The following is an 11,570-nucleotide window of genomic DNA, read 5'->3' on the forward strand; positions in this document are numbered from 1 at the left end:
TTGAAGCTTCCCCACGGTGTGATGTGTGGGTGGGGACAGTTTGATTGTTCATGTGCCTTGAATACTGTATAAAATCTCAGAGTGAACCATTAAAAATCAGTCCTGCTTGACTCTGCAAACGTAGCCCGTCTCGTTTCTTGAAAGGGCATTCGATGGGATATACCGGCGGTACCTGCATATCGCAGCTTGCCAGGGAAAAGGACTTCTCCAACGGCTGAGACCCTCTCACTACATGGGTAGCCGTTACACTCCCCTTACCACTTGTTGGAAGCGTGTTTTATCCACTTCTTTTTGGATCTATCTCCTTCTTTAACAACATCCGATGCAGAATCTTATCCAGGCGGCTGACGAATTCAGATAGTTTTTCTCCCTTCTTTTGGAAGCAGTGCTCCAATTGGCAGCGGAGCTCACTGATGTCTTCAATCCTCCCAAACACATTCTGTAGGACATCTAGATAATCTTGGGGTTACGTATAGCCTCTAGGGCTGGTCCTCGGAGGCTTTCCATGATCCTCTGCTTCTTATTCTTTTCTGGGATTCCCCACTCTTCCAGAGCTTGGGCGGCCTGATCCATCCATTCCTCAAAGCCATCTTCTGAAGATGGCACAGGGCGTCTCCCGGAGAAGACTCTGAGTTTTCTATATCCTGTGATCAGACAATCTGTAGAATCCTTCTTTCACTGGGCTACGATTTCCTCCAGGACAGCACATAACTCTGGGTTGAAGTCCTTAAGTGGTGCTTTGGCAGACCCCTTCACTGTTTTCCCTGGGGCCCCCATGGGTGCCGGAGTACTAGGAGAAGTAAGAGGAACTGTACTAGAAGAGGAAGGAACAGCTGACTCTTGTTCAGGTTGTATCAGAAAGAGTTCCGTGCCATCGGTGGTCTTCACACTAGGTTTCTTTAAACAGTCTGGAACTCCATTTGCCCATTCACATAGGGCATAGGTGTGGGGGTTGGTATCATCCACCCACGAGTTCATCACCCACAGCCTCTGGTCCGGGCACAAAGTTTTCAGGACTGAGAGTACTTCCTCTTCATTCCAAGCTTCTCCCCGCACTTCAATCACTAAGCCTTTCTTCACAGGAACACCTTCGTCTATGCACCACTTGGTTGCAGTGGATGCATCCATGGCTGATTTTGGCAAGGGTGGGACTCAGTATGAGGGGATATTTGATAGTTTGAGAAGTAGAATCCCGGACGAGCCCCCACGTGTATTGCTACCCCCTCAGGAGCCGCTGGTTGATTTTGGATCTACTCTCTTTTGCTTAGCTCACCCCTATTTAACTGGCTCGAACCCTCCCTTGACACATCAGAAACCTGGTGGGTGTATTGTGACCTCTGCTTGGCTGGAGTCACAATAGCAGGCACACAACATGAAATGACAGTATATCAACAGTATTACCTGCTTTAATGGATGGTCCCTCCAGGTGAGAAAAATAGACTCCACACAGTCAATATATTTAAACCAAAGAAGATAGGCTTACTTTATATAGGTTAGAGAAAGCAAATATGGGTTGAAACACAATTAAACAATTGTTATGCAATGGCACAATATGATTCCGCAAGGGCCCTTGCGGGAATCAGTAATGACAATAATGAAAATAACTGAGCTAAGAATGGTACCATTCAGTTAAACTAGACTAGTGTAAGCAATCTATGCCCGAGAGCTCCCTCTAGCGAGCAGTCCTGCAAACCAGCTAAGGAACATCTCGAGACTAAGGTCCACGTTGCGGCCAGTTGGTGCACGTTAATTTATAATCCGCAAATGGTATACGATGAAAAGAAGTTAGTCAAACAAATCATCCTGAACAGCAACATTGGTGAACTGATCGCTCGTCAGCATCAGTCACTTCTGTATAATAACTATAAAGTTAGAGGGCCTCTAAGTTTCAGCTGGAGGCCAAACACGTGTCTCCGGCTTGTAGGGTGGCACTAAGTTAACTGTCTATAAGGGAGGATTGGAAGTTGAGCATGTGCTCTCTCAACCGACAGGCCCGATCCGCCTGAGTTCTTCTCGAAAGGCGCGTTGCTAGATCACTGCTTCACAGCACAAGGATCCCGGCATCAGGCTCTCCACTGTTTCAGTTGTCAGCTGGACGGCCTCTCCGATCTCCTGGAACATGAGCTGGGTATATTGGTCTTGCTTCCTTCTGGATGGCTGGTCTCCCGGAAAAGTTAGGCCCAGGCTCCAGGCCTAACAGCACGACTGTGCTATAGTCAACAGCTCCGCAGAGGAGAAGATGCAGGTCCCGAGAGAGAGAGATCAGCCACTCCCTTTCCTTAAGTAACCTCCCCCATAAGTCTGTGCCGAGATGTCACATGTTCCAATAACACAGGGCATTGTGGAAAGTGTAGTCTGTTTCTCCTAAGAGTCAATGGAGTCCATATCTCCCGCTACTCGGAGTCCCAAAATGCATAACTTCTTAAAGGTATTGTACAGATCTACAGGCGTGGATAAAGTTCCAGCGGGGATGGCCTGTCATTAGACTCTTGACAGGATGACCCCGCTACATTGATATAACAGAAACAGTAAACAATATTACAGCTAGATTGTTATGGAACATCTTACTGAGAATACAAAAGACACAAATAGTGATAAGATAGTCAAGCGTCAATAACAAGAAATCACATGTTATCACGGAACAAGAAACTAACCTAGACTTGTTCCCAAACAAAGTGTTTACTTTAAATATGTGTGGATGAGAAACAATATGCAGTAGATTATATGACTAAGCAATGATCCCTACGATGGATACTTATTCTAAGATGGAGTCACATTGGTTCATATTCCTTCAATCCCCTCTTCATTCATAAAAATTAATTCCTACAGCTTTTGATTATATGGTGACCTAGCTTACATATACACATGGGGTATGGGGTAATACAACTAGCAATACAGAGAGTTGCAACCCCTCTTATATGTGATTTCTAATAACTATATGCAGAGTGCTTAAGAACCTATTTCAATGTGCTTATAAGCTTTCATATACATTCCTAAGGCAGTATATCGCTAGGGGGCTGCTGGGCCCGTTCTACTATGCACATACAACACTGAAAGCATAAGCATAGTATAACTGCGAAGATTAGGATCATTATAATGGTAAGCACGATATCCTTAAGCCAGGAGAAAATGCCACCAAATCCAAACCTTCCCGCTTCAAAGGAGCTCCATGTTTTGCCAATATCCCTGGCCTCTTGTTGTAGCTTGTTTACCTCCTTTTTATGTTGGGCGATAATTTCACAATAATCATGGACCTCAATGGATGTATTATGAACCCAAGTGTAACACTCATAGTCAGTGACTTCACATAGACCTGTGAGTGCAGCACTCATGCTTTCAATGGCCAGGTCATGGAGCAGCTTCTACCCATGGCTTGGAACACAAAAGTGTTGTCTGAAAATGTTCTTGTGACATCAGTAAGACAAACAAGTGGGGTACCCTTTTAGAAGAGGAGTGAAGCCTTAAAAGGATTCTAGTGGTACCCGGGTGGAATTTACTACATATCCAACATTTGTCATATCCTGATTTCCTAGCATAAGCATATTTAAACTTTGACAATAAAATTTTGTCAGTAAAACTTTCACAGATTTCTCTTTTCATTCTAGCATGTCTTTCAGCGTGGCTAAAATTAGTTCCTTTTCCACAGATGTCTTTTATGACACCTAAATCTTCTGGGTGGTATATACAGTTAGTTATAATCCATGTTGGGGGAAACACTGAAAGTGTGGTCAGCCCCAGAAGTGTCCAAGGTTTCTCAGAATCCTGAGCAGTAAACAAAGTAATTTTGCTGTATTCACTTTTCGAGGATTTACAACACCTGCTTCATCTCCTTGGTCTGGAACTGAAGCTTTATCTGTGTCTTGTCTTGCTTTGCACAATCCACCTTGACCTTTTTTACTTGACTGGCATGGATCCAGGCTTGGGAATTCTCCACTAGGATGGCTGTTCGGGTCACCGCGACTTCTAGTGATAGGAGGTCCAAAGGAATGTGTTGGTTTTTGTGAACAAAAAGAAGAGATGTGCAAGCAACATTTCTTTCAACTTGGTCTAAAGTTTCAATTAACTTTCTGACATTTTTCCTCCCTTATCTGATCAAGATCTCCTGCTTCTAAGGCCCCATACACACGAGAGGATTTAGCGGACCGTTTCCGCGGATAAATCCTCTCGAAGATTTCTGCGGATTTTCATGCGATGGAGTGTACTCACCATCGCATTGAAATCCGCGCCGAAATCCTCTGGCGATGACGTGTTGCGCCGTCGCCGCGATTATGACGCGGCGACGTGCGCGACGCTGTCATATAAGGAATTCCACGCATGCGTCGAATCATTACGATGCATGCGGGGGATCCCTTCGGACGGATGGATCCGGTGAGTCTATACAGACCAGCGGATCCATCCGTTGGGATGGATTCCAGCGGATAGATTTGTTTAGCATGTCAGCAAATATTTTATCTGCTGGAATCCATCCCAGGGGATAAATGTCCGCGGAAAAAGATCCGCTGGAGTGTACACACCATAGGATCTATCCGCTGAAACCCATTCGCTGGGATTTTTCAGCGGATGGATTCTATCGTGTGTATGGGGCCTTAGAGAAGGGGTGTTCTGGCCCAAGGGGTGGGAAAGGGTCTACCCATAAGAATCTCAAATGGAAACTACCCTGTGGCTTTACCAGGGTCATTCTGATCTCGGCAAGAACTACTGGTAACATTTTCTCCCATTTATGGAAATATCTCCCTGTGGCTTTCCTATTTGCAATGGACATCCCACCTAGGAATGATTTCCTGCGTGAGTATGCGCACTACTGTCTGTGTGTCTTCTCTTGTGGTTTTGAATGCTTCCACCCATTCTTGCTTCATCCCTTTCTTTGGCATGTGGGTGAAATCTATTTACATATGAGTGAAAGGTGTAGTAGGATATGGGAGATGTTCATGTTTCACCTTGTGTGGTATATTTGGATTATTCCTGATTCATGTGATGTACCGTGACACATGCTTTAACAAGCTGGGTAGGTTTGCGATAAAGAAATCTTTCAGTAAAATTTCACATGTGTTCTGCCAACCTCTATGACCTACCCCATGGTATTGGGCTATAAACAAAGGCGCACCAGTTGCGAGATGCATGGACTAGCTGCGGGGATGCATGGTTTCCCCTCTTTCCAAGTCATCCCCTGCCCAAACCTTTAAATCTTTCTCTGTGGTATGTGTCTGGAGATCTAATAATGTATGATCTAGCAGTGCTATTCCAGGTATTAGTACTGGCATTTGGGTGTGTGCTGGCTGCTCTAGTAGCTGACTCTGCAAATACACTCTAATAACAGCAGAATCTTCAAAACCCTTGTGTACATCAGATAAAACAGTGGAAGTCATAAATTACCTGGGAAAAGTGTCCCGTTAAGCAATGTGTATACAGTCATGCTGTGACACTACCTCACCCTGTTCTCCTATTTAATCCCAAAAAGGCATTAAAATCCCAGCCTTTGGAATAACTCCATATCCGCCCAATCTTTGAGAAGACATGGGTGTGAATATTTTAAAGCGGGGGTTCACCCTATTAAAAAAAAAAAAAAAAAATGTTTTTATTCTAGCATTACATTCGGCATCGTAGCGCGAGCTACAGTATGCCGGTCTTACATTTTTTATCCCCGTACTCACTGTGCTATTGTACATTGAAGATTCCGGGGAATGGGCGTTCCTATGGTGAGAGAAGGTGATTGACGGCCGGCCCTGGCACGTCACGCTTCTCCGGAAATAGCCGAAATAGGCTTGGCTCTTCACGGCGCCTGCGCATAGCCTGTGCGCAGGCGCCGTGAAGAGCCGAGACCTACTCCGGCTGTCTTCGGGGAGTGTGACGTGCCAGAGCCGGCCGTCAATCATCCTCCCTCTCCATAGGCACGCGCATTCCCCGCGGGAGTCGGAATCTTCAATGTGCAATAGCGCAGTGAGTACGGGGATAAAAAATGTAAGACCGGCATACTGTAGCTCGCGCTACGATGCCGAATGTAATGCTAGAATGATGTTAAGGAGGGTGAACCACCGCTTTAAGTAACATTGTAATTGGTCTGCCCAGGGTAAATGATGTTGCCATCCAATACCACCATCGCTCAGGAGGCATACCCTGAACTGGGACCACCCTTGAAAAAAAACACAGGGCAAAGCTCTCCACCATGTTCTTTTTGGTGAGGACACCTGCCATAGTCCTACAATTGTCCCCTGCATACAAACATAGCGAGGAGGCCAAATCTGGGTGCTACAACCTCAGCACTATTCAGATACCTTTACTTGGGCACCCGGATAAAGCTTTCATATTTCCAGAAGGGAGGTTCAGCCTTTGGTAACACTTTTGGTAACAGGTAAAACAAGAAGTGGTATATTATAAAACCAACTGTGGTGAACCCTGCCTCTATCCCATGTTTATTTACCAGGGCAGCCAATCCATAACTGCTTGTGACTGAAGACACATTCCATGTGTCAGGCTGTAGGGCTGTGGAGGGGTCAGAATGGCTGGCAGACAAAAAAGATCACATTGATTCCAAAGATGCCCCCTGTGGACCACAGCATAAACTGCTGCAGCCAAAAACCCTTGATGTGAGAGCTGAGCTGGTACCGTTAGTGTGGGGTACAAACATTGCACATTCTTTTGGGGAACATAGGGGGTGGTTTTCCCATTATTTGTGAAATGCAAGAGGGATCTAAATAATAAAGTGACCGGGGGCAAACTAAAAGGTTGTTTCCTTTCCTATGTACCTGACCCCTGAGTCTCTTAACCCTTCCTTGAAAACAATTGGCACATGTAGGTTGAACTTCAGCACCTGGACACAGGGTTTACCTTTACGGAACAATGGACCCTTACCCATCCTTGAACGATACCCACCTGGTATACTTGCTATTAAATATGTATGACTACCATAATAACAAAACAGTACACCCACAACACATTCAGAACATCTATGAGACATTATTAATGTTCTTATACTCTAAAATATGTCTGATTTACTGTGATAGCAAACCAACAGTCCACTCACACTCTGGGCACTTACCAGGCACCAACAATATTCTTATACCTCTATACAAGATTATACGTATACTTCTATGTGATAGAAAGATAAGCAAAAGCAACCTGAGATATCGGAACAACGTGTCAATCTATTTTGTGTATACACCTTTAAATTTAAGTTTCCCCTAATAGCCACCCAGGACTATGAGATCCGTCTAGGATCTATTTATATGCGTTTCCAAAACGCTCTATGTGTTTCCAAAACATTTTGTGTGTGCTTCCAAAGCACTATATACTTGCGCTTCCAAAACGCTATGGGCCAGATTCTCGTAGAATGGAGTAAAACTCCAGCGGCGTAACGTATCTCGTTTACGTTACGCGGCCGCAAGTTTTACGGGCAAGTGCTTGATTCACAAAGCACTTGCCTGTAAAGTTGCGGCGGCGTATCGTAAATTCTCCGGCGCAAGCCCGCCTAATTAAAATGATCCAGGTAGGGGGCGTGGATTATTTAAATTAGGCGCATTCCCGCGCCGATCGTACTGCGCATGCGCCGTCCCTAAAAGTTCCCGACGTGCATTGCGCTAATATGACGTCGCAAGGACGTCATTGGTTTCGACGTTAACGTAAATTGCGTCCAGCGCCATTCACGGACGACTTACGCAAACGACATCCTTTTTTAAATTTCGACGCGGAAACGACGGCCATACTTAACATTGGTTTCCCCTCATATAGCAGGGGGAACTTTACGTGTCGCAAATGCTACGGAAACGTCGTAAATTCACTGCGTCGACCGCGCATACATTCCGGAATCTCGCGTAAATAGCTAATTTGCATAGACGACGGGGAAAACGACGTCGGCGACACCTAACGGCGGGTAAAAAAATTGCACCTAAGATCTGACAGCGTAAGAGCCTTACGCCTGTCAGATCTAATGGATATCTATGCGTAACTGATTCTAAGGCCCCGTACACACGACCGAACATGTCTGCTGAAACTGGTCCGCGGACCAGTTTCAGCAGACATGTTCGGTCGTGTGTACGGCCGACCGGACAGGTTTCCAGCGGACATTTGTCCACCCGACCGTTTTCGAGCGGACAAATGTTTCTTAGCATGCTAAGAAACATGTCCGCTGGAAGCCTGTCCGTCGGACATGTTCGGTCGTCTGTACAGACTCACCGTACATGTCCGATTGGCCGCCATCCCCCGCATGCGTCAAAGTGATTCGACGCATGCGTGGAAGCTTTGAACTTCCAGGGCCACACACGTCGCCGCGTCATCGTCGCGGCGATGTCGCGGCCACGTCACCGCGTATCGTGTACGCGCGGATTTCTGTCTAATGGTGTGTACAACCATCAGACAGAAATCTCCGGGCGGACATGTCCGCTGAAAACGTTCTGGCGGACCGTTTTCAGCGGACTGTCTGTCCGTCTGTACGAGGCCTAAGAATCAGTCGCATAGATACGCCGGGCCAGATTAGGACTTACGACGGCGCAAATGGCGTTGCGCCGTCGTAAGCCTTTTAAGAATCTGGCCCTTTGTGTTTCCAAAACACGGTATGTATGCGTTTCCAAAACGCCTCATGTGCTTCCAAAGCACTGTATAATGTGCGTTTCCAAAATGCTCTATGTGCTTCCAAAGCACTGTATAATAGCCACCCAGGACTATTTAGGCTTTCCCAAAGCCTATTGTTCGTGTTGCCTAAACACTTAACAAATCTATACTTCCCCCACACAGATTTAAAAAATAAAGACGATCGTGAACATATGTCAAGGTAAGGTAAAAAATAAATTGACAACGCCAATTGAAAGGGAGGGGCTCAGTATGACCAAGATATGACCCAGTTGTTCCTTCGATCTCAGTTTATGGCGCCGGAAAACACTTCTGAACCATTAATGCACACAGAGACATAGTTTCAGAGTGATCTGATAAGGCAGTGCTGGAAAATAATGGTGGCCACACAAAATATTGACACTTTGGGCACAATTTAGATACATAGTTGCGGCGGCACTTAGGGGTGTACTCGCTTTTGTTGCCAGCAGTTTAGACATTAATGGCTGTGTGTTGAGTTATTTTGAGGGGACAGAAAATTTACACTGTTATACAAGCCGTACACTCACTACTTTATATTGTAGCAAAGTGTAATTTCTTCAGTGTTGTCACATGAAAACATATAGTAAAATATTTACAAAATGTGAGGGGTGTACTAATTTTTGTGAGATACTGTACATCTGTACAGGACCGCAATTATCATGCACTAGTTGTTCCAAACAAATGAAAATGAGGGGTGGGAAACAGAGGTGTATTTAGGTTTTGTGCTGCCCTAGGCTTGACTAAACTCATGCACCCCCTAATTTAAATATGACCCCACCCCACACAGCCGGGTGGAAAATAGCAATAATACGGTATGTACAGCAAAAAAACAAAAAAACAGGATACTGTAAACGTTGGAAGTATGCAGAATGTAGTGTTATATACATGTTTTTAGGGTGAACCTCCGCTTTAAATTAAAAGAAGAAGTTAATAAGTAGGGGTTGGGGGGGGGGGGGGGCGAACACTCACACTCAAGCTGAGAATCACTGGTTCATCAATCATGCTGGACTCACATTTTAAAAAAGTTACTAAGCTGGGGGGGCAGGGATTTGGGGCTTCGTTAGACATCAGGGGGGGGGGGGCGGTGTGTACTGCCTGTCTCATCGATTTGTACCTGTTCGATGATGATCTGAGTGCTGCTGCCTGAACTTTATTTTATTTTTACGCCATGGGCCACCATCGTTCTTCTGTCTCTCTCTCTTGCTCCTCCTCCCATCCCGACCAGATGCTATGATGCGCGTGGAGGCTAGGAGGCAGAGCATCCACCAGCTAAGATCTATATGGGCGGCACTGTCAGGCCCCGTACACACGACAGAGTTTCTCGGCAGAATTCACCGAGAAACTCGGTCAAAACCCGGATTCTGCCGAGAAACTCTGTCGTCTGTACAGTTTTGGCTCGATGGAGCCGCCGAGGAGCTCGACGAGAAAATAGAGAACATGTTCTCTATTTTCTCGTTGTTCTATGGGAGAAGGCGGCCCGCCGAGCTCCTCGGCGGCTTCATCCCAGAACTCGACGAGGAACTCGACGTGCTTGGCACGTCGAGTTCCTCGGCCATGTGTACGGGGCCTCAGTCGCTCCCCACAGTATGCAGCGTGATGGACCTGACGGTGACACACAGAAAGGCAGCCAGCCGCGGAAGCCAACCGCGGCAGCCGGCAGCTCCACGGCAAGCATTCTCAGCGGGTGGCTGCCTCTGAATTGGGAAGACGTTTGGGGGTTTTTCCGTGCGGGGGGGGGCCACGAAACGCCGCCCCCCGCAAAGTGCCACCCTAGGCCTAGGCCTTGTCGGCCTATGCCAAGATACATCTCTGGTGGGAAAAGAGGTTTGGGAAATCCAGGAGGGCATTACAAGGAGGCAGAAAAACACAGTAAGGGACAATTTCATAAACATAGGTTACAGAGTCATTAGAGTGGATTTGTATAAATTATTTTCTATAGATGGTTTGTTTTTTAGAGAATAAGAATATTGTTTACTGTCAATTTAATGCAAATAACTTTGACAAATCAATTTATCCGTGGATTTTCTTTTTGCAGAAAACATTCTGGGGACTTGTGACACCTCGCTCATGGTCCTGCCACTTATGACCAAAGAATCAAATACATTTCTAGGAACTTTCAATACGTAAGCTTTACACTCTATGCACAGAAAAGTGCAAAACATTTGCCAGTGACTGGATGTATGGACCTTATTCTACAGATTACTAAAAATCCCTTACATCACAACAATCAAAAATGTACTTCTGCAAGCAAATATGTTTTTTTCTAGTCAATGTACCCTACCTAAAGTTTTAAAAAGTAACCTAATAGAAAGCCTCATGTATCATTGAGGGGTTAGTGTCAATAAAATGCCTAATTGTCATCTTCTGAATGCTGCCAAATCCTCTGTACCCCTCCACTGGAAGAATACACAACCACCGACCGTAAGTCTTTGGCTCCACAAAGTGGAATAAATAAATAAAATGGAAGACTCAATCCTCACAGCGCAACACAAACACACGAAAAATATTCTAAAACATGGAGGTTGTGGAATATGTTTGTTATAATATAATATACCGTTCTGAGGAAGGGGTAGCTCTCTTTTTAATATGAACACATTTGTCAGGTAACCATTCTGGGATGCTTTTACTCGTACTTATATTTTTATGTTCGTTGAGCTGCCCTGCTATTTTCTTCTTTGTTCGAGTATGTATAAAAAAGAAGGAATGGAATGGGTAGCCCCAAGTGATTCCCCGAATGGTCCATACCAAGTGACCGTTTGGGCTAGATGGGAATTCGGTACTCTTCTCATTGATAAAGTTCAATTGATTGATCTGCTGACTTTATACAGATTTTATACATGCTAATTTGTATTTACAGTTTATTTGTCTATATCATTTATATTCTTGTACCATTACCTGTCTCTGTACTAACAACCTGTTAAACTGGAGCTGCCTTCTTCTGGTTAAATAAAATAATTGAAAAAAAATAAAACGCCTTATTGTTACAA

General features: G+C 45.2%; 1 protein-coding gene across 4 annotated transcripts in view; it reads left to right on the plus strand.

Annotated features, from left to right (window-relative positions):
- LOC120929306 (sterol O-acyltransferase 2-like) overlaps positions 1-11,072 on the plus strand; it is a 180,299-nt gene extending 169,227 nt beyond the window's left edge. For all 4 annotated transcript variants that reach the window (XM_040340636.1, XM_040340635.1, XM_040340637.1 and 1 more), the window contains one exon: positions 10,619-11,072. In XM_040340636.1, coding sequence (XP_040196570.1) covers positions 10,619-10,669 — 51 coding nt within the window. In that variant the 3' untranslated portion in view covers positions 10,670-11,072. The remainder of the gene's footprint in view (positions 1-10,618) is intronic.
- Positions 11,073-11,570: the final 498 nt, after the last annotated feature.

This window comes from Rana temporaria, chromosome 2 (assembly GCF_905171775.1).
Source record: "Rana temporaria chromosome 2, aRanTem1.1, whole genome shotgun sequence".
Classification (NCBI taxonomy): Eukaryota; Metazoa; Chordata; class Amphibia; order Anura; family Ranidae; genus Rana; species Rana temporaria.